The following is a 23703-nucleotide window of genomic DNA, read 5'->3' on the forward strand; positions in this document are numbered from 1 at the left end:
AACTATTTGCAACCTAGGTGGGACCCCAGAGTTAGTTCGTCATCCCCTCCCCCTCATTCTACAGGATTCACTTGTTTTAGCCTATAGAATCTCTCCATTTTCCCCTTGTCCTCTCCGTCTATATCGTTGTCTATCATTTTACGTAATCAGCAAAGTAAGTTTTTAACTAAAACTCGCTCAGCGTAAACGGCTTTTCAGTTTCCATGAAGTTTCGTTAGGATTCTTCCCCCAAAGTGTACAAATTTTTAATTTTTAATTTTTTTTTTTTTTTTTTTTTTTGGAGGGGGGGGCAGCCAATGATACTAACGGGGAAAAAAGCTCCATTAGAATTCTGATGGTCTCTTCCTCATTTGTATAGGGTTTTATGTGTATGCTTACCGTACAATAATCATAGGCATCTCCCAGCTCTCCCTGTTTCCGGAGAGCAGCCGCCATTTGGAGGAGCGCAACCCGGCGATACCTGGAATTGAGGTCCCGCAGCTGCATGTTCTGCGAGATGTCGTAGGCTTTTGAGGCGTATCGAGCACTTTTATCGGCATCTTGGAGACGACCAAAAAGCTCTGAAAGTCCTACGTAGACCTATACCAAAAATAAAGTTCAACTTCAGTTCCACTTTAGAAAAAATGCGACATCTAGAAAAGCGTCGCTCTTCTGATGAAAATGTATATCTCTATTCCCACTTGCCCCGCGGAGAGCATGGAGTTATTTGGACCATTAGGCTGACGCGAATATTGTGGTGCGCCCTCACGTCAGAGGTCAGAGGAGCGACGAAAAGAGCAAGGATGAGGACTCGCGTTTAGACGGCGCAAAGATACAACTATTCGAACTTGATGGATGTCCGAGTTGCGTTCGCATAATTGAAGGCGCGATGGCATGAGGCGCGTGAACTCGCAATGCTCCGCTCTACATATGCTGGTGGTGAGGTATCGCTCGGATTCGGGGAGAAGTTGAAATTCGAGGCCCGAATACGCCTCTCCTATCTTTGGTTCTGTCGACACTCAAGTATTTTCCTTCTTTCAATTATTTGAGGTCCGATTCTTTTTTTAGGATATTTTTGTAGGGTTTCTCTGACGCAAGGGCGTACCTCTATTTTCACATGAGCCCCTGAAAGCAGAGTTATATGGAGAACGGGGCTAGCGTGGACATGGAGAGACGCCTTTACGACGGAGGTGCGACGATTTATGAACGCACCCTAATCGTAGGATGTGGATTCGATCGGCATTCATCGATCGAAAAATGAAAACGAGAATTGACGGATGTGAAAAGTTTGACGCCAATCCATCGACAAATTCTTTATTTATTCATTGAAATATGAACGGGCATAAGCCCAAGACTACAGGTACAGTAGAAAATTCATACAAGATTAAAAAATAATTTAAATTATTAAATAATCGATGTCGATTCGATAGCGTTGAATCGACCGAAAAATGAAGACCTGAGCCGATCGACACCGATTCTATTCGATCAACAACCGTGAGTGGATCGACAAACTCGAGAATCGATCGAATTTCGTCGATCAAATCACGTCAATCGGTTGGTTTTTTTTTTATTTTTCGATCAATTCATGCGGATCGAATCCGTAGCCTCCCCCTAATCATACATACATATCAAGCCGCTACCTCAGCGCACTAGAGCGCTCTGCGACTCCAAATCGCCATCGGAATCGATCCTCCCACAAATCATCGGGCAGATTACACCGTCTGATCTCCCCTTCCACTCCCTCCCGCCAACCTTTTACTGGGCGTCCACGCCGCCTTCTTCCGGGAGGAACCCAATCAAATACCTTTCTGGACAACCTACTATCTGCCATTCTCCGCACATGTCCATACCAAACCAGTAGAGTCCCTTTATACCCAGAGTTAAGACAACTCGATTATCAGCTGACTGGCAGCCGGCCTTGTCTGGCCATGGAGGCCGAAACGAGTGCACCCAAACGAACGATATTGAGGGATAAGGATCAGAAATCCTGCGATGTCTGTTACACAAAAACAACAACATCAACAAATTGATCAATTAAAAAGAAAATGAGATTGGTTTGTGAATAATTTCTTAATCTATTCCCATTTTGGACCGATGGAAATAACAATTTACTCTTGATAAACCACAATTAGGTAATATTTTCATTATTCTTGTTCACATTCGAGGTACCGCCATCTTGGTGCACTCGTTTCGGCCTCCATGAGCGAGAACCAATCAGAATTGGATTTTTTTTTAGGCCACTTTCAGCCCAACGAAAATTGAGTTGTCTTAACTCTGGATATAAAGGGACTCTACAAACCAGCTGCCTGGTTTTGATATCGTGCACAATCAACCCCTAATCAACTCCCCCCAATCAACTAATTGAAAAACTCTATGGCGGGTTGGTGGGTTGTCTCACCTGAAGTTCTAGGGCAGGATCCTGTATCCTTTGAGCAATTGCGAAAGCTTGTTGGAAGGCCTGGAGTGATTTGCAAAAAGTGGCGAGTTCGAGCTGGATGCTGGCGACGGAGACCTGGACGAGGCCGGCCACTCGACACTGGGCGCACTCGTTGTAGAGAGCGTGGCGCGCACATGCCAGCGCCCTCTCCAGCCCGCCGGTCCTCTCGTGCACCTTGGCCAGGTTCAAGTACGCCTCCGCCCTCAGGTTCGGGTTGTCCACCTCCTCGGCCAGGTTCAGCTGTCGATGGGCGAATTCCACGGATTCCCTGCTCGCAACCACAGAACACAGACTCCTCGTTATTACCCCCTAGTTTAATTAAATCTCCATGTCCGCCGAAGGGCTCTCACGGCTCCCGTCCGTATCAACTTGCCGCATCGCCTCTCATAAATTCAACAGAAATGGAGATGTTGCATGTGAGAGGAATTTGCGATTTGACTGATGATTTTAATGTAAAATTTTGCGAGAAACACGATGGTGCCACTGGTTTTTTCTGTAATCAACTCCCAAGCTCAAAAAAAAGCTCTCAAGTTGAGGCCAAAATGGAGGGGATATCCCACGCTATCCTGAGAGTCCACCTCTACATCAAAACAAACTCTCCATGCAAAGATAGGGAGCAAGTACATTAGCAGGGTTGCCGTGTTTTCAGTTTTGAAGTCCCCAAATAAAGTGGCAGCCCTGTCAAAGTATTTGCTCCCTATCTTTGCATGGAGAGTTTGTTTTGATGTAGAGGTGGACTCTTAGGATAGCGTGGGATATCCCCTACATTTTGGCCTCAACTTGAGAGCTTTTTTTGAGCTTGGGAGTTGATTTCAGAGAAAAGCAGTGGCACCATCGTGTTTCTTGCGAAATTTTACATAAGAATCAACAGTAAAATCGCAAATTCCTCACACATGCAACATCTCCATAAACGAAACAAAACACAAGAAAATGGGAAATCAAGGCTTAAAACAAACTGCACGCCTGGAGCGTCTCGGGGTGGTTTCAACCGCTTCCTCGGAAAGGAAACAAACATATAAAAATCTAAAAAAACTCATCAGACTCGATTTGTACGGTAGCGCCTTGGCTACTTTTGTATCACGGCTAATCTTGTTGCATACAGAGGTAATTGAAGGCGCCGCATTTTATACGCTCGTAATGATCCGGCATCCGGGTTATAGACCATAATATGGTTCCAAGTACTTCTGAGTTATTGTATCTCGTGTATGCATGTAGAGATCTCTATCACGCTATTAACTAGAATCAGCCTTTTACTGCATCAGACGTTGCCTAGTTTCTTCTCACGTTTTTTTTACAAGAAAAATAAATAACATTTTGGCTCATTTTGTAAATCTGTGTTGATTTTTTTTTCTATAAGAAATGACTAATGCCTTTAAAGTAGCGAACCAGAAAGTTGTGTATTTTTTACAAGACAAAATAGGTTAGATTAATATTTTACAAAGGTTTATTTTACAATGAAATTCACGGAACCTAAGATTGAAGATACACCCGCAATGTGTAAAGAAAAACTTAATAAATCAATTGATAAACCTCTATGAGTCAACCTCAGTGACAAGGGAGGATAAACAGTTCGCCCAGTACCAGCCCCTACACAGCTAAAGCTGTTTGCAGCGTTACCATGTAAGGTCTAAAAATCCAAATAATCTCTCATAATCTAAGGAAAATAGAGAGACATTTTTAAGGCGTTTTGTGGTTTTGGCTCTCTGTTCAAAAAAAAATGAAACATGAGAGGAAATTAACCAACGAAATATACAGGAAGGCTGTTCATTGTTAAAAACCATCCAATTTGTCGTTCTTCGAAGGAAGGAACGTAACTCTATCGTCCCAAGATTGCAAACGTGATTGAAAAATTCAATTTTTGCAAGAATGCGTCTCCGCAATGGACCACTAGACAAGGTACGAATTCAAGCAATCTGATACATGTTTCTTAACCAGAATTTCACGTAGAACACGATTCGCGCTACGAAAATTACTGAAACCAGCTCCTGATGAAGATATTAACCTTTTTATTTCACATTGGTTACGCGGATTTTGAACTGCCCGCTCACAAGAAACTCAAAGCTCTACGTGAGTCAAATCGCGCACCACAACAGTTTCAGCTAGCCTCTCAATCGATCACTGTCCATAACCCACCATGTGTTGTTCAAATTATAAGCAATTTGCTATAGCTGAGCCTGCAAGCGTCAAAATTGAGGTTGCCAGATTTTTATATCGCAAAGACTGTCATGATAATGTTGAGCCCGCGATGTGAATCACGTAGAGCATTGAGTTTTAATGAGCGGGTGGTTTGAATTCACGCATCAGGAATCATTTAATATCATTGTAAGGAGTTATTTCGGTAATTTTTGTTGTGCGCATCGTTTTTTACGTGAAATTTTGGTTAAATAATATGTATAAGAATGCTTAAATTCGTACCTTGTCTAGTGGTCCATTTTTATTGAACGTTTCTCTGATTCTTGTATGAAATCGCGGAAGGATTCGGTGAAATTTTCAGCTACAAATTCCTAATGGCCTAGTTACACGCTCAAATTTTCGTCAAATTCCGATCAAAATGGTGACCAAGATGGCAGTCGAGAGTTATCTAGATTGATGAGTAAAATTAATTAAAACAGCGTATTGATTGAAATAAGCATGAAATAAGCACGGTTGTGTGGAAATCAGATGAAGGATGAGCCCCACAGTTCCATCATCTACCATCAAATTTTTGCAGGCCGCAGAAATTTGATGGTAGATGGTGCGCACCAGTCATCATTTGATCGGAAATTGATGGGAATTTGAGCGTGTAACCATCACATAAGATTCCCTGATGTGAAATTTACGCGGGAAAATTTGGCAACATTGAGATGTAGTTACGTTCTTTCGTGAGGAAAGCGACGATTGTGAAGCTCAGCATGAGCTCAACGCGGGGGCTCATCATAACTCATCGATAATCCGCAGTAATCATCCGGCGATAGTATGACCCTTGATGAACCTCCATTATGGAGATGTTCGATTTCACATTAAGCGTGCGCGAGGAAGTATCGGAAAGATTAGAACCGCCCCTTGAACCCTCTCTCCTGCTAACATTTTGCTTCTTAATCTTCATCTTATTATAAAAAACATTCTAAAAAATCCAAGAGGCCCTGAGGAAGGGTATTTTTCTGTATTTGATGGCTTCTTTATCAAGCGTTCTTCCGTCCTCATTCGCCGTTCGATCTATTGTTCTCATCCCAGGGCGATAACTACCCGTGACGGCCGCGAGACCCGGATTCGAAAAAGGTCGTTCCGCTCTAATGAGGGTCGTCAGTTTTGCTTGCTGCATAACTGGCAGGCGTCTTGACTTGAAACCCCGCTCGCGGATTGCTTTTCCGCGAAAAAATCATTCCTTCGCTGTAGTCGAAGAGAATTAAAACTTGTATTTGTCGCAGACAAGTAGCCAAATCCGGCATTTTATCACATGTCCAGGCAGATAGCTAGTCAAAGTTTAAAAACTTACGAAGTTTCGTATGTTTTTACGAATAGCTCTCGAATTTTCAACCCTTTGAAAGTAAGATCTCGTCAAACTACGAACTTGCATCGCTCTTTCCTCTTCAAAATACTCCCCATATACTTTTAGCCGTCAAACCTGTGAAAACTCTGTTTTTCAAAAGTGAAGCATCTATTGAAATGAATATTCATTTCTGGCCCAGAAATGATTACAGCAATAATAGAATGATGCAAATTTTTAAATTAATTCCTATCTATGAAGAAAAAATCATTTTTTTTTCCAAAATTAGCAGAAAAGTCAAGATTTCAATCTGAGTGAGATCATTTGACACTTTGCTTAGGCTTTTGACAAAATGCCTGATTTGACCATTTGCCTACGACATATTTAAAGTGGGAAAAATTGTGTCCTAAAGCTGAGGTATTTTAAAATTCGCCCGTTTTGTTAAATATTTGTCTTATATTGTCTAATAAAAACTTAGTGGGATGTTTCTTAAGTATATTACATCCGTTTCACTGTATAATTTTGTTTACGTGTCTTGCTGTATCTCTTTTCCATTGATTTCTTCCCTCATCTGTTCATTGGGTTTTCACCGACAGAGCTTTTGTTACAAGGGGAGGCTTTTATGCCCCCTAAAACAGCAATGAGCCCTAAAGATCGATGGATCCTGAATCAGGGGATATATAATTCGACAGAGTACGTACTAAATAATTTAGCCATGAATATTGAATGAATCGTTAAAATCCTCACCTGTATTTTCCTCGATTCATGTAGGCGTCGTAAAGATAACCAAGTAATAAAAATCTATCGCTTGTTTTCCTCAGTCTTTTGAGTGCGCTGTGCCACTTTCCAAGTGCAGCCTCGTGCTTATTTTGATTGTACAACTCCAGTCCTTGCTCTACCTGTTGGATAAGAAATCAAAGAATATCAAATTTCCGATCTTATTCAATGAAATAACGATGTATTAAGATATCGAATGTCAAAATACTGTGGGTAAGAGAACACTATGCTTAGAGTCAGTATAATCACCACCATTTACAATTCATCATCCGATTATAAACATTTAAAATATCATCCTTTGGTTAAATTTTTAAATTGTATTATGTATCAGAGAATCTAGAAACAGTATTTGAGAGGCTTGGAGGACAAGACGACAAGACGCATAAGTACAGTTTTTGCTATTTCCAAAAATACGTGTTTGAATTGTCGAGATTACATGAATCCTTGTGGCGGAAAGGAAGTTCAAACTGACTTTTCGATGCTTAAAAATTGGAATTTTGGAGGAAATTTTTCACAGAATTTGCATTAAGACCAGTTTTACTTAAAATTATTAGTATCTTAATTTGTTTAAAAACTGCACTTATACGCCTTGTCCTCCAAGCCCCTCATTTGAGCTTTGAGAAATTCTATGGAGGACTTCAATCCACCCAAAAAACCTAATTCAAACTTTAGCTTCACTAGAGGATGATTTGAAATTATTATTGATACATCTGATTCTTAGTCTACAGGATATTACAATGTTTTGGGGATGGAATAGAATTGAGGGTTAAGTAAATTTGATTATTACTTGTCTACGGGCCAGTTGTTGGTGGACCCTGTTGCTGCAGCCTAGGAAGCAGTCCAAAATTCCTGCCTGCGGTTTTCGCGGTCTGAAATCCTCCTCCGAGAAATCATACAGATCCAGCGGGTGCCTAGAAACCGTCCGGAGAGGCCAAAAGAGCTGTGGCTGACATTCCTGTGTGACCCCTGACAACACAGAAACGCACTTCGTTAATTGCCTATTCATTTCACTTCGGAATTACGTCAAGCAAACCATTTATTACTATATTGAGAGTTGCGGAGAAAGCGCTCTGGTCCAATGACAAATCGACGGCCCTATTCCTTAACTGTGCATCTCGATTTCAGTGTTTTAGAACCACCTCTCCTACTTTATTTTCTCGTTGGAGAACGAACCAACGAATGGAGAGGCTCTTGAGCTCCTAGACATTTCCTAGGAAATCAAGTCGAGTCTAAACAGGCGTAAACCATGGGAATTAACCAATCAAGGGGCTGATTTCCAGACAAAGTGATAGATAAAGAAAGAGGAGACACACGAGTGTTTTAGTTTCGCAATCGGTATGCATAACGGACTCGCGTATGAAAAATATTAATGATCACAGGCACGAAACATTGAATCATCATCTGAGTCGGGCGACGCTAGAGTAAATGAAGAAACTAGACCGAGGTTATTATTTGACCCCGGTACCATCAAAACGTATCCTCAAACTTTTCGCATGTGTGATGGATTGAGATGGTCACACACGAACGAAACAGTTTTAAATGCAGCTAAAGAGATGCACTATCTGGCTCTTCAAAGCGGGTATAGAAACATACGACATTGGGATACAACTATTTCGACCTTGCGGATATGCGTGAAGTATGACAACAATTGAAGGCGCTTTGAAAGCAGTTGATCCTGAGCTCTGCGCTCGAGCGGAATCGGTTCATGGGACTCTCAAACATAAGCTTCGAGTTTTTGCTGCTAACATTTTTTTAACGATACGATTTTGCGGCTTGATTATTGAAATCGGTAGGCAAAGTAATAGATAAAGGAAACAAAGGTAAAATTGAGTGATTCTCTCGGTCGAAAGAAGCGATTGTTTTAGAAGAAGGGGCAATATGATAGACTAACTATAGGGTGTCTTTCCTAGGTTGCCGTTAGTTAGTCTACTACTTCCTTTGTTCATTGCAACCATCCGCCTCCACCAATAGGATACTACCATTTCTCTATCGACCTCATTTAAAGATTTATTTTAACAGGCTTTCGTTGAATTAGTTAAAATTTGGTCGTTTCACTCTTTCTTCTAAAATAAATAAAAACATGCTAAACTGTCACTAGTTTCATTAGAAAATTTCTGTAAAAACCCATTAACACCGCGTAAGTGCTGTTTAGTGCAGAGCAAACACATAACACCATCAGAAAGCTCCATTTAAGAGTAAAATTTCAAGTAAAAAAGTCCATTGAAAGATGTTTAAATTCGGGAAGTTATGATTTTTTTAGGGTTTTCACTTTAAAATATGGCAACGTTTCAATGTCGTGCGTTTCAAGCGTTTTTGCCATTTTAATTTTATTTTATTTTCGATGGTACACAATGATCAGTCTTTGAAAGTATAGAAAAAACGGTCGTATCCTTGGATTATTCGACATGAAAGTAAATAAGAAGTCGTGGGAGGGGGGTGTCTTATCCCCCCCCCATGCTACAAGTACAGCAAATCCTGGAAAAGCTATGGTCACCATTACATCATACACACGGATGCTTTTAACTATTTTTTGCCTTAAAGCGCTACTCAATAAAATTTCTTTTTTTAAAATTTAATTTCAAACATTTCAACTTGGCAACGCTGTAACGGGGGGAAATTTTATGGAGGTCTCGAAACTTTCAGAGATATAAGTTTCTATGCCAGGGAATACCATAAATGTCTAAACTCCATCAAAGCAATGAAGGGGTGCGGGGTTTTTTCTCTGTTCGCGTTCCCGAATTTGACCGTTAAAAACTTTAAAGGGACTTAACCTTCCAGGAGCTGGATGAAATATTTTAATTTTTGGTTAGAATGTTAGTGGAAGTACTCTACTGCAAGGCCTTGAAGGTCCCATCAGTAGATATTTCAATTTTATTTAAACTTGTTCAAATACACTGTGGGAGTTGTAAAAGTGATCTGTGAGAACGCAGCTAAACGCCTTCAATTTCGCTTGATACTTTCAGCCTCACCGCAGAGTTAGTTTAGTTGCTTAACCCAACCAAACCTAACTTTGCTTGATACTCCTACATCGCTCGCTACTGGGGGCGTCGTTAGGATAACAATTAAACGGAATAACTGCTGTTACGTCATGTTTACACATCATAAACTCAATTTATATAATAACGGGAGCAAGCAAGGCACTGACACTTACGCCGCGCCGTAAAAAAAATTATAATTCTCATCGGTTTGAATTACGCAATGAAGCTCATTGTCAGATATTTTTGCTGACACGACTACATTCCTTTTAGATAAATCGTAGGAAAGAAGCATTGTAAAGGAGGATTATGGCTCACAGTTGTAATTTTATATCATTTCATTGCCTTCAAATGATAGTTAATTAAATTTTGGAAAATTTCAACTTCGGAAAGCTATTTTAAAGTATCAATAAGTAAAGTCCCGGGTTTTTTACTTATTGCCATTAACGAAATACCAATGTCCTCCTTTCCCGGTAACCTCTCCCCTCCCGTTTGGAACGATGAAATGTATAGCTCTGAAATTTTCAAGACCCCAAAAAAACTTTTCTCCCCGCTGCAGCGTTCCCAAATAGAAAATTTTGAAATCAAATTTTAAAAAAAGGAATGGGCTATTGAGTTGTGCTTTGCGGTCAAAAATCATTATAAGTATCCATGTGTATGATGTAATATTGACCATAGCCTTTAGAGTGCTTTCCAAGCGTTGTTGCCATTTTCACAATTTTTACTTACAGTCATATTTCTTTGAAGGTACACGACGATGGCCGATCTTTCAAAGTAAAGCAAAAACCGGTCAAATACTTTGATTGATGAACATCGCGGTGAAAAGAATTATTGTGGAGGCTTGTGCCCCTTCCTCCAAAAACATGCTTTTGCCATCTACTATCCCTGTCTATTTCTTTTTTTGTTTTTGGTACTCACTGTCCTGCAACTTCAAAATCATTGTACGAGGTCCTGAGGGTTTCGTCAATAGGACGAATTTAAATCAAATGAAATTAGATCCATTGTGACATGAACCCTGACATGCATGTATTTTTATGGATCTCAAGGTTCATGTCAGAATGAATACCGTTCCTTTTGATTTAAAAGCCCTATATTTAAATATGTTCAAGCACGACATGCGCGGCAATGCCACTAATCAGCAGAAATTCTCCCAGAGCTCATTGACCCGCGCTCGCCTGACGAGGGGTGGGAAATCGTGGATCATCGACTATCGATATATTCCCAGAAGCGGATTCAGCAAATTGGCAATACCGGATTACCTCCATTTAAACCTATGTTAAATAATCGATTCTTGTCGGAGCACCTGCTCCCTCCAAGAATCGATACATTTTCATAGGTTTAAATGGAGGAACCCGGTGTTGCCAATTTGCTAGATCCGCCAATGTATATTCCCATTTGAATCTACGATAAAAAATCGATATATAGTAAAGGTATACCCTAATACTTAACGCATCTTTCTCAATAGGTTTGAATGGTGGATCCATCGCTTCATCGCAGGGACGACAAGTTATTGCGGTGAGTGAACTCGTTTCGACCGCGACACACGGTGCCCGAGCAAAACGATAAAATTCGGCCCGAGCAGCGGCTGGCCCAGCTCGTCGGTTTTGCGCGGCGAAGGGGGGGGGGGGAGGCTGTGCGCGGAGCGTCAGCACAGAGATGGGAATCGGGGGAGGTTCCTGCTGCTGGATCCTGAGCCCCCGAGAGCGCGTATCGTATCGATTCGGCCCTGACCTACTGACCTTATAACTTCGCCACTTCTTACTCCATAAATATTTACTTTTGCCGAGCCCCCCCCCCCCTCCCTCCCTCGCCCCGCCCTCCTCTCATGCGACACCGCGTCCACTCGTTTTGAATCCGGCAGGTGCACTACCTGCGGGATGATTATCGAATTCGATAGACGAAGCTATAGACAAAGGAGACGAAGAGAAAATGGAGGGATCTTTTTGTGGTGGGAGTGGGTGGGTGCGAAGTAATGGACAAAGAAAATAATAGACAACCTGATGACAATTTTGGAGGGACCTGATATATGGAGGGACGCACTATAGGATCCCTGGAACCCTATAGTGTTCTCATCGTTTCCTTCCTCAGTCTATTACAACCACCCGTTTCAACCAATAGGATCCCTCCATTTTTTTGTCTTCTCTGCATGTATCTTTATTCATCATTTTCAATTATCTGCCCGCTGCTACGATGGTGAACCACCAGGCAAGGGAGTAGAATTTGTCCGATTTTTTTACGTATACGATATTTTAAAAACTGTCACCCCAATTTTGATGAGTTTCAAACGACGGAAAAATATTTTTGAAAAGAGAGAGAGGGGGGAAGAGGGGAGATAGAAAGGGAGAGAAGGGGGAGGGAGGGAAGGGGGAGAGGGAGAGGGGAGGGGGAGAGGGGAGGGGGTGGAGAAGGGGAGAGGGGAGGGGGAGAGGGGGTTGAGAGGGGGAGAGGGGGGGGAGAGAGAGAGAGAGAGAGAGAGAGAGAGAAATCTCAATAGTCGCGCCCGAGTTGTTTGTTGGTGGCGGCGCGCTTTTCGACCAATCTACGTTGATTTTTAAGAATAATGTCTTTGCATAAAACCCTCAGGCTGATTATTAAAATTAATAAACAAAATGCCAGACAGAAAAAAAAAGGGCAAATGGAGTGATCATATAGCTAGAGCGGGTGGTCATTATAGACTAGGGGAAAATAATGGGCTAACTACTCGATTTTAAGCTTGCAAAATTATCTTAATTTTTCCGTTTTCCGTGACATTGATTGTGCAAGGTTTGTCCAAAATATTTGCTGGTTTTTGCCGATGATCAGAGGAATGATCAGTGCAAACAATCATGATAGTCTCAGGGTCCTCCTTTTATATTCGCCTATGGGAAGCCTGAAAATAGTACTGCTTTTTAAGGGCGGTTTGGAAGTACTGAGAAAGAATGGAAATTCCGCAAGAAGGTCTGGAAATTTTCGCTTCCTGGCACGCATGTTAAATAAGATAGTTTGCTCTGGAAAGTATGCAATACCTCGCGGATCGCTTTATTGTAGTATCCACCCCTAGATCGCGATTGTGCAACGAGTCGATCTTCAGGCCGCCAATGAATTTCGACTTTCAAAGCTCAGTCAATTTTGTCTCGATTGACGTATGAATTTTGAGTTTTCGTAATGCTTTTAGTTTATTCACCTAAAAGTACTGAAAAAGCTTTGAATTTTTCTAATGAAAAAGCACATAATTTTTTGAGACTGTACCGAAGAAGCACAGTAAAAGCATTCTTTTTTTGCCAGTCACACGGAAAAAATGCTAGGAGTCATTCGCTGAAACTGTGGCACTACCTTACTAATCCAATTTGTTGGATTATATGGACATTTCCAATGATTTTTGGCAAGCTGTGTTAGTACTGCAACATTTAGGTTAGTAACCAGTGGTGAGGCGTGCTTTACGATACATCGATTGACCTACCATTTAAACCTATGGAAAAGGATCGATAAACAGGGTGTTCGCAACGAACACCTTGGTAATCGATTCTTAACCACAGCTTATAAATCGATAATCAAGCAAATATCGATAATCGATAATTCACGCCTCGCCAATGTTAGTAACCTACTTCACTGAGGTATACCACAATCAATTGAAAATGTCCAATTGGGACTTAAACCCCTACCTCTCCACGGAAAAAATGAAATTGCTCATTTCGTCGCTTGGCTAAGAAAGGAGCGTAATTTTATATTGAGATAAACCCGGGATAGCATGAAGTAAAATGGACCACAGGGCACATCGCAAAATGCAGTTACGGCTTTATGTCAGGAAGGCGACGATTTAACTATTTTGTAGTTTAAAAAAAAGTATCTAGCATTTTTCAATGTAGATCTTACCATAAAAAATGCTAATTCTGCCACCTTCATGGTTATATTAGCTTTCCACTATTTTAAAATGTACATTTGAAACATGCACCGAAAAAAAATCGGTAGAATTTACCATTCCTTCACGCTGTACTTTACACAGCGTCAACTCAGAGTCAATTCTGCCAGAAAAAAGGTAAACGCTACTATATACTGATACAGATAACCATTCTTCTGGCAGAATCGACTTTCAATTCACGCTGAGTAAAACTGAAGGAATGGTAAATTCTACCACTCTTTTTTTTCAGTGTGCCGGACATATTTTTTAACAATTTAATTGGTACATCAGCAATCCATTCTTTCCGTGTTTTTTCCCGTGCAGTCTTCGGAGACACCGTGTAAAAACATACATAGTTGTGTCTTTTTCGCGGATACAACGATATTCGCGCCCAAGTTTTATCCGAGGCAAGAACGATGTCGTCCAACGCGACTAGTTATTAGTAGTTCCTCGGGTACGCCGCGTCGTCTCGTCCGATTTCGAATCACGCGTCGAGTCAATCAAATCACGCCCGGGGCGGATTCCAGTTGCTCCACGCTCCAGTTTAGCCGGGTTGTCCCCGGATCCCGGATGAGCGTACCTAGTTTCACTTCCCGTGAACTTTTCTCTCCGATCTCCACTGCGGGACCCAGCCCCGACTTGCGCCGCAGACCCCCCCCCCCCCCCCCGGTCACGCCCGCCCCCGTGTCTCCTCTCGCTGCCGACTTTTTAAAAAGTCCACCTCCCGCGATCGGAAGGGATTTGGCAGAAAATTGCTTCTTTTCATGGACTCCGGATCGAGTCTCTCTGTGTCGCGTCATGTCACGTCGCGCGTTGGAGCCGAGCTTATCCGCCGAGTTGATTACGCCCCTGCATGGGTAATCTGCAACGATCCCTCGGGCTTTTGAACCGGCAGGATTTGCAGGGATGCTACATCCCTCTCCAGAGCTAAATTACTGTCGGGAGACTCTCACTTCGAGGCGGCTACTGACGAACATTAAGATACCCTGCATCCAATGCTAAGATTGACCCACTCAAGACGGAAAATTTAGCTGATCTTGTCACAATATTCCCGAATTTATCAGGTATTATTTTCTTTCTTTAAGACATTATTCGCGGAGAAAAAAACTTCGTGCCTGGGACCCAAAGTTTAGGTCATTATGGATCTCTGAAGTTTTCGGATTGAGCATCTGAACACTTTAGGTCCAGCTGCTGAGGTTTGGATCACACATCTGAAACTTCAGTTCTTACACCTGAAGTACTTCGGTTTTCACATCCGAAAAACTTCGGTTCTCACGTCCGAAAAACTTCGGTTCTCACATCTGAAGTACTTCAGATGTGAGAACCGAAGTTTTTTGGATGTGAGAACCGAAGTTTTTCGGATGTGAAAACATAAGTACTTCAGATGTAAGAACTGAAGTTTTAGATGTGTGATCCGAACCTCGACAGCTAGACCTAAAGTGTTCAGATGCTCAATCCGAAAACTTCAGAGATCCATATGACCTAAACTTCGGGTCCCACGCACGAGGTTTTTTTCTCCGTGTTGTATTAATATTCCCAAGTGTAATCCTCTCCGATGAAGTTTGTGCGTATCGATGTCCAAAGTGCAAAACCATGTATCTCCATTGCGATGATTCCAAATTTTTGCTCCTATTATACTTTTTCGAACGAAAAAAACCCAACTTTATTGCTTGAAATTCATAAACAATATTTTGCTATCATAGAAGAAAAATAAAGGAGGCTCCAAAAGGTTACGTTGACTAATTAGGAAGAAATAGAGTATGGAAAGTCGACAACGTCGCGAAAATGCGAAAACGAAAATGCGTGGTTTTGTTCATTTTAACCATCTGTATTTAAGAATATCGTTATTTAAATCATTGTTTAAATAACAATGCTGGATTCTCGTGTTCTCAGCCGAGAGGTCAAGGTAAAAAATTCAGAAAATTATTATTAGTGTCAACAAATGAATTCTAATGTGTTGTGTTGACAAGAAACGATGCTTTAAGTCAAAATAATTTTTCAAGATAAATTTTTTTCAGTGAAGTTAAAACATTAAAATTGGTTACTCACTTGCACATAGATTTAGCAATTAACAATATAGCATTAAAAAATCTTGATATGTGATCCACTGGTATTTGTCGAGATGGTCGCCAATCCCTGGTAAAAATTGGCAGTAGAATCTGTGTTCCAAAATACCATGGACCTACAGCCGGCTGTAAGATTTCCAAATGCTTCTATAGCCGGCAACACAATTTCTTATAGCCTTTTATAGCCGATGGCGATTACGCAACAGCCTGGCGATAAAGTGTATGCTAAACGCTACTAATTCCGGATGCTAGGACTTAGTGAGTTTTTGGACTACCGCTCTCTTTTTGGGCCGCAGTATCTTGATTTAATTTGCGAGGAAAGCTCCGTACTTTTGAAGGATGCCTGTCATTCCTAATATGTTGGAGCGCCTTCAATTTCGTATGATACTGTGCAATACCTCTGGTGTGAAATAGTTGCTTCAGTACGGCGGGCGGGCAGCCAGCGCTGAACGCGCATTGGCGCCTACAAACCTAACAGGGATACTTCACGCATTGCGCAATGCGTGAAGTATCCCTGTTAGGTTTGTAGGCACCAGTGCACCGCCGCTCCGCTTTGTGTTAGGCTCTAATATTTAAACTCGCGGAGTCAGCGTTATTCAACTCATGACTTTGAAATGTTTGCACAGTGCACACTCTGTATGGATTATTCTCATTTTAATTGATGAAAAAAAATATGTAGTAAAGGAAAATATAATGTGCGTTTTTTAAATATTAAGGTGATATCACACAAACTTAAGGATTTACAAAGCACAATAATTTCTACACAATTTCTTATAGCCTTTTATAGCCGATGGCGAAAAAGCAACAGCCCGGCGATAGGAACTATAGCCCGGCTGCATGTATAATTTTTTATCGCTTCGTGTAGCCCGGCCGTATGATTTTTTCCACTTTCTACAGCCAGCTATATGATTTTCTATCGCCCTCTTCAGTCGGCTATAAGAAAACCTATGGTATTTTGGAACGCAGCTCCTATCGCCAATTTTTACCAGGGATAGGTCACGTGGGAAGACAGGAGTGTAAAAATTCAATAGGGATTATCGCGGATATTAGCTCTCGAAAGGGGAAGAGTCTTGGAAAATCCTCCAGGAGAAGGAAATCCAACCTTGAGGATGTAGTCGATGCAGTAATGTAGATTAAGTATCTGGCAGAGTGATGTGCGCCTCTCGTCTCATTCACTAGCTTCTATCATCGCGATCTCACTGTTTGTCTTGAGCACCGGCTCAGATGCAAACTCAGAATTTTCCATCCATTCATTCTCATCAAATTCTAAGGAGTAACATTATGGGCCGCATTCATAGTTGTATCTTAAGCAGCTAGTTTCCTTAGTACCTATGCCCCACATGGTTTACATTGTGATTAAGGAGGGTTCAAAGGGACTCCGTAACTTTGCATCATAAAAATATCAACTTTTGCGAACCTTGGGGTCAAATTCAGCAGAATTACTCTGGAAATTGGCATTTACGGAAGATTTACCTCTACAAAAAATACAAAATTAGATAGAAATTAATTTGCGAGTTTTGAAATTTTAAGGGTAAGTTTGAACGAACCTTAAAGTTTGTCAAAATCATATAATTTTTTGCCCTCGTATTTTTACATTTATTGCAACGGCAAATCATTGTAATCCCTTTCAGGCGTCCATTTCCAACGTAATACTGCTGAATTTTACTCGGGCTAGTAAAAATTGTCATTTCCATGATAGCATTTAGAGGGATTTTTTTAAGCACATTGTAAACCGTACTTAGCCTCCTATAGGAGAAGAGCTATTTTAGGAGCGACAATGAATACAAAATACTACCACTCCCTATCACTAGGAGGCAATGGCGATTTCGTAAATTGGCAACATTGTTTTTCTTCCATTCAAATCCATTAAAAATATCGATTCTAGTAAAGGCTAGCTGCCTCATTAAGAATCGATTGTTTTACATACATTTAAATGGAAGAAAATCAGTATTGCCAACTTTCAAGAATCGCTATTGCTACGAGGGAGGAGAATGACGGAGAAATCTGGGAAGTCAAAAATTCCTACTCAGCGCCCTCCTTTCCTATGAATTATGCGTCACAAATAGTTTTCATTTGAAACCACATGGTATTTTCACTAAGATTTTAAATCTTTAATGAGTAAACGTATCTAAATAGCTTCCTCGAGAGTTGAAAGGAAATGGGTTCAAAGGAGAGAGCAGTGCTTTTCATCTACCTCCATTTTTCTTCCGTCCCATTACTTTTTACCTCTCTAAAGCTATTCACAAGATGAGACTTTACATCCGACTTTTAACATGACTTCAAATTTCATTTTGCAGAATGTCTCAGACACGAGAACAAGATACTCGTGCAAAAAAGTGGAGAGTGGTTTGAATGTCTATGTCACATTCGAACTAACTTTCTGCACAGTTGGCTGCGAGGATTGAGTGGAATGATGAAACTGAGAAAAAAAGTCCTCGCTGCAAGGTTAATTTCTTTATGACAATCAAAAATTTTGTTAACGTTTGAATAGGACGTTAAATCGATAAACTCCGCGCTGTATGAAGGGACTTTATTCATCGACGCAAATTATAAAGTTAATAACAAGTATCGTAAGAATAAATAAAATCGAAAAAAAGAACAAAAGAAAATGTATAACTGGACATTTTCTACTGAACACCGTAGCTTAGTATCATGCGCCTGTAAACATTCTGTATAGGCTTGTGATTGGCTAGTGATTGGATGTCAATTCTTGAATTTTTTATAACATCAGATGCACTTTAGTGAATGAGTCGGTGAATTGACGCTGCGCATTTAATTGCAGCGGTGAAAATGAAAGGACTACCGCGACGTTGAAAAGTGTTGCTTGAAAATGTATTTAATTACTAAATCATGGATGCAATTTTTACAATGTTTTGTGTCACGTTAATGATTCTCCACGGGCTAGAGTGAAACACGTGCGCACCAAATAATTAACGTGCAAACAAACAAATAATTTTTTTAGAAGTTTTTTGAATAACATTAAATCATCGTAATCCCTTATGGTGAAGCACCCTTTCCAGAGTCTCACTTCTGAACTTTACTCGAGCATTGCAAAAATTTTCCGTTTTAGAATATGCGTGTCAAGGATTTTTTAAGGTGATTCGATGGACGCCATATTTTGTGTCAGAACGACATGCGATACATCGCATCAATTGGTTACATTTTTTTAGCTACTCGTCATTTTTCTCGAATTTTGAGATCGCAATTCTGTTGTCAGGAGACTAAAGCACTCACTACTACTAAAGCAATTTTAACAAAGAAATTCAACTTAATAAAGGCGTGGTGTTTTTTAGAGAGAAAACATCGCATTCGATACTGATATCGAAACTGCATACTCAAATGCGATATTTTCGCTCTACAAAAAACACGCCTTTATTACGTTGAACTTCTTTGTTAAAATTGGTAAGTGAGTGCTTTTCTCCTGACAACCGAATTGCGATCTCAAAATTTGAGAAAAATGACGAATAGCTGAAAAAATGGAACCAATTGATGCGATATATCGCATGTCGTTCAGACACAAAATATGGCGCCCATCGAATCACCTTAAAACCCTCCTATAAATCGCCGTGTTACTCTTATGGGGCCTCCTAAGAAAAGGAGTTATTCAAGTGACGACTATTAATACGGCCTGATAACCCTTATCGCAAACTCGATTCTATTAGACGATATTCTTCCTGAAAAAGTTGGCAATATTGTGACAATATTGACTAGATGCTCCATTTGAACTGAGGGAGTTTGACGAGAGAGTGTACTCTTTGACAATCGCGACCGCAAAAACACTTTGAGTATCGTCTACCGATGAGTCAGGAGAGGCAATAGTGGCTCGTCTTCAGTGGATAGGCGAGAATGATCGATTATCGATTTTTCCCCATTTGAAACTATGGTAAACAATCGATCATTAAGGTGTTCGTCGCAAACACCCTGTTTATCGATCCTTTCTATGGGTTTATACGGCAGATCAATCAATATATCGCAAATCACGCCACGCTACTGTATCGTCTTTCCTCGTTAGGAAGGGATCCACTTGCAGGGAGCTTCTAATGGGACAAGACAATGGAGCACCTATACTCGCTAATTAATTTCCCCAGCACTGCCGTGCTAAGGAAGAACGCCGTATGAACATTCGAGAGTTGCCAAATTTCCCCGGATAAAACGTGCATTTTTGACGAAATTAACGCATATTTTTCCTTGGAATTTTCAGATATTTTAGATTTAAATTGTGAACAAAATAATCTGAAAATTGGAAGAAAAATATTCACAATTTTCCGAGGAAATTCGTATTTTATCAGAGGAAATTTGGCAACGCCTGAAGGTTCATACGGCGTTCTTTCTTGGCACGGCAGAGCACGGGTTGAAAATTGACGAAGTAACTGAAACCCTGACGGCAACCGCTACGAAGATGCGATACAGAGGCTTTCACCAGTGTTTACGTAAAGAACTCAACGTTACACATATACTCATTGATAGACGTGAGGATAGACATAATTGGTTCGGCGTTTCGAGAGTAACACACTTCGACGGTGCAATTCCCAGACTTCGTATCTCGCTCACGGTGTTTTAAAATCTCCGTACCTATTTTATTTTCTGAAAGAGAACAAATCAACATCATTCCTTGGAGTTTTCTCAGAATTTTCCTTGCACGGAGGAGATAAAACACATTTTTTAAAGAGTTGATGATGAGAAGTTTTCCCTTTCATAAATTAAGTATGATAGGAGTCTGCGTCGTCGCGAACCAAGATGCACAGTTTTGAGTTTCACCGTCAATTTTCCAAACATCCGAAATCACTGGAGAAACTGAGGAAAGGAAAACTTATAAAATCTTGGCGAGCGCCGTTTTTACCTCATCCTCATAATAAAAAAAAAAAAAAAAAAAAAAAAAAAAAAAAAAAAAAACTGAAATTCAAGTCTCTATTTTGAAATGGTGCTCTTTTTTTTTTTTTTTTTTTTTTTATGAGTTTTTGACGGAAAAGTGAACCTTTCCGGTTAGTCTCCGGTTGGTTCTGTTAATTTTTCATAACTGGCATCTTTTCGAAATAATCGCATAATCGTTTGACTTTTCGAGATTATTTTCTGAAAAGCAAAGGAAACTTTATAAAATCTCATATACATTGATCGCATTTTATACGCCTACATTAATTTAGCGCCTATGTGATGCCATATTTGTCAACTCCGTAAAGCGAGGCACGGGTATTTTAGTTTCGCAATCGCCACCCAGCTATCCCGCGGATGAAAAATATTAATGGTCACAGGCACGATACATTGAATCATCATCAGAGTTGGGACGCTAGAGTTAATGAAGAAACTCGACCGAAGTTAAATATTTGACTCCGATACCATCAAAACCTACACTCAAACTTTTCATACGTGTACGATGGAACGAGATGGTCGCATACAAATGAAACTGCTTTAGCTGGGCTTCAGATGCTCCCTCTGGCTTTTCAAAGCGTATAGAAAACATATGAAACGGTGGATACAACTATTTTAAACCTTGCGGATATGCGTGAAGTATGACAATAATTGAAGGCGCTTTGAAGGCAGTTGATCCTGAGCTCCGCGCTCACGTGTAACCGGTTCATGAGACTGTTGAACAATGAGCTTCAAATTTTTACTGCGTAAATTTTTTAACGATAGTGCGAGATGATTATTGAAATCGGTAGACAAATCGATAGATAAGGGAACCAAAGGGAAAATTTAAGTAATACTCTTGGTTGAAATGAGCGATTGTTTATGAATAAGCAGGAAAATTATAGAGTAACTATAGGGTCTCTCGTAAGTTGCCGTTTTCTTAGTCACTTATTTACCTCTTTTGTCCATTCTAACCACCCAATAGGTTTCCACCAATAGGATCCTTCTATTTTCCCGGCGTCCTTTTTTTCTATCGCTTTACTGCTATCGCTATTCTTCTTTCAATTTCAATCAGGTATATATCAGCCCGCTGCCGTGCTGAGGAAAAACACTTTTCAAGCATGAAAATATTTCTGGTTTCTTGCGGTGTAATATTTTTTTCCGGAATACGTTAGACATCCTTTAGGTCGAAATTGGTAGGCATACATTTTTTAAGTAAGAGTAAAATCGTCGCTAATTTTAAGAAGAAAAAAATCACACGTTTTCCGGTAAAGTGTATTTTATCCGAGTAAAATAGGCATCATACCCCGGGTTATTTTTTACCGTGGTAGAATTCAAGGTGTATTCTCTAAAGGAAGGAATCATCCGAATCTTGTCCAAGTTTTTAATTAACGAGCGCTGACCTAACGATAGTGCGGTCCTTTAAAATAGTTCGGTCGTCAGCACCGAACGTGCCAAGTGTATACGTGATGCTTTCAGGTTTCTTTACTTTTAGGAACGTTGCAGTAATTCCGCGGCGAGACTCAAAAGACATTCCCACGGTAATCCAACACGCCAAATATACGCTGTGCGAATGCTCCAACGTTGCAAAATTTCTTCATTTCAACTACAAATTTTCCAACAATTTATAATTGTTATCTCTTGAAGTTTTCACAAGGAGAAATCACAGAATGGGCATTACACAAGTTACCACGCTACGTTCTCCTCAATTAATGTCACGAATCGCTTAATGGTTAATCTGGAAACCAACTCCTAAACATAGCAAAACGTCGTTTCCCACAATGAGGAACGTAAATCCATCCAAGGTTGCAAAATTGACTCAAACAATTCAATTTTTTGCGCGAATTACATGTGAAATATTAGTCCAAAATTCCCCTGATTTTTGCATGAAAATTTCAGTTTGAAAATCCCAAAATTCTCCGGTACAAATGCAATTTGTGGGGGAAATTTGGCAACATTGAGATGTGGTTACGTTCTTTCGTGAGGGGACGACGAAGAGCGCTGAGAGACAACATTGATTGCTCAAGTGGCAAAAATACAAATTATCTCATTTGTAAAATTAACTTCCATTTGATGCATGTTAAAAATATTTGTTAATATCCCGCTCCTAAGTCGATCCCGAAATTCCCGTTGTGAAAATCGTTTTTGCGTGGGAATTTTAAGAGAATGTATTAGAGTGGCTTGGAAGTAAGGCACATTAGTACAATTTTTGCTATTCCAAGAAATACGTGTTTGAATTTTTTTTAAAATTCCATGGAGTTTATGACGGAGAGAAAGTTCTAACGCACTTTTCGATACTTAAAAATTGGATCTTAGTGGTGAATTTTTCACACATGACCTACATTTGAAAACTATTTTTAGTTAATGCATTGATATCTCAATCGTTTTTTTCAAAAACTGCACCTATGCACTTTGTCTTCTAAGCCCCTCACTTCATTGTTTTCCTCACGAGAGAACGTATCTGCATTTCTGTGTTGCCAAATTTCCTCTCGTAAACTTCTGCTTTACAAGGATACATTTGGGCATTTCGAATGGAAAATTTCACTAATCAGACAAATCAGCCAGATTTTGTACACATATTGCTCCGACACATTCTCGTAAAAATGAAATTGTTTGCGTCAATTTTGCAATTTTGGATTGGAGTTTCCGAAGAAAATGCACTATTTTTCTAGTTGAGACCTCGTCTAGTGGCCCACTTTGCAGCCACAAAATGAGCTTATTTGGCGTGCACTCGTACTCTACCCTCTTGACTACTTTTTCCACCCTTCTAACTCCTCTTCCTCTCTCTGAAATGAGTTTCGATTTTCTCACACTCTTTCTGGCCTCTTCTCACTCATCATTTTTGCAACAGTATCTCGGTGCTACTTTTCAACTTGTTGATATAACATCTCATCTCACCCCCCCCCCCCCTTTCAACGACGAGAGAGACGCTATGGCACCTCCCCTCCCCTCCTCCGCCTCATTAGATAAGCCGCCTTTGATTGAGTCCCGATGTGAGGGTGAAGACGAAGTGGTTTCCGGGTGATTTGATCTCTGTTTGATCTCGATGAACACACGCGATCTCCTCTGATCTCCTCTGTGCAATCATTGAGCCCAAAGTAGCGAACAACCCCTCGTCGCTCCCCGCTCTGTTTTCGCCAGGGAGAGCGCTCTATGAGCATCCTAATGTTGCCGGATTACCCCCCCCCCCCTTCCTTCTTAGTAACAACGACCGTCGGAAAAACTTTTGGAATCTCGTGAATTTTAAAAGGAAAAATCTTTAAGAAACTGTTAAAATGTGC

The 23703-nt window shown here is 40.5% G+C and overlaps 1 protein-coding gene across 1 annotated transcript in view; it reads right to left on the bottom strand.

Annotated features, from left to right (window-relative positions):
* Positions 1-23703, bottom strand: part of LOC109044190 (43 kDa receptor-associated protein of the synapse homolog) — a 56358-nt gene that overhangs the window by 18010 nt on the left and 14645 nt on the right. Inside the window, exons 2-5 of the mRNA XM_019061764.2 lie at positions 7447-7625; positions 6630-6781; positions 2378-2684; positions 379-579 (exon numbers count right to left, since the gene is read on the bottom strand). Of these exons, the coding sequence (XP_018917309.2) occupies positions 379-579; positions 2378-2684; positions 6630-6781; positions 7447-7625 (839 nt within the window). The remainder of the gene's footprint in view (positions 1-378; positions 580-2377; positions 2685-6629; positions 6782-7446; positions 7626-23703) is intronic.

Source organism: Bemisia tabaci, chromosome 2 (genome assembly GCF_918797505.1).
Source record: "Bemisia tabaci chromosome 2, PGI_BMITA_v3".
Taxonomy (NCBI): Eukaryota; Metazoa; Arthropoda; class Insecta; order Hemiptera; family Aleyrodidae; genus Bemisia; species Bemisia tabaci.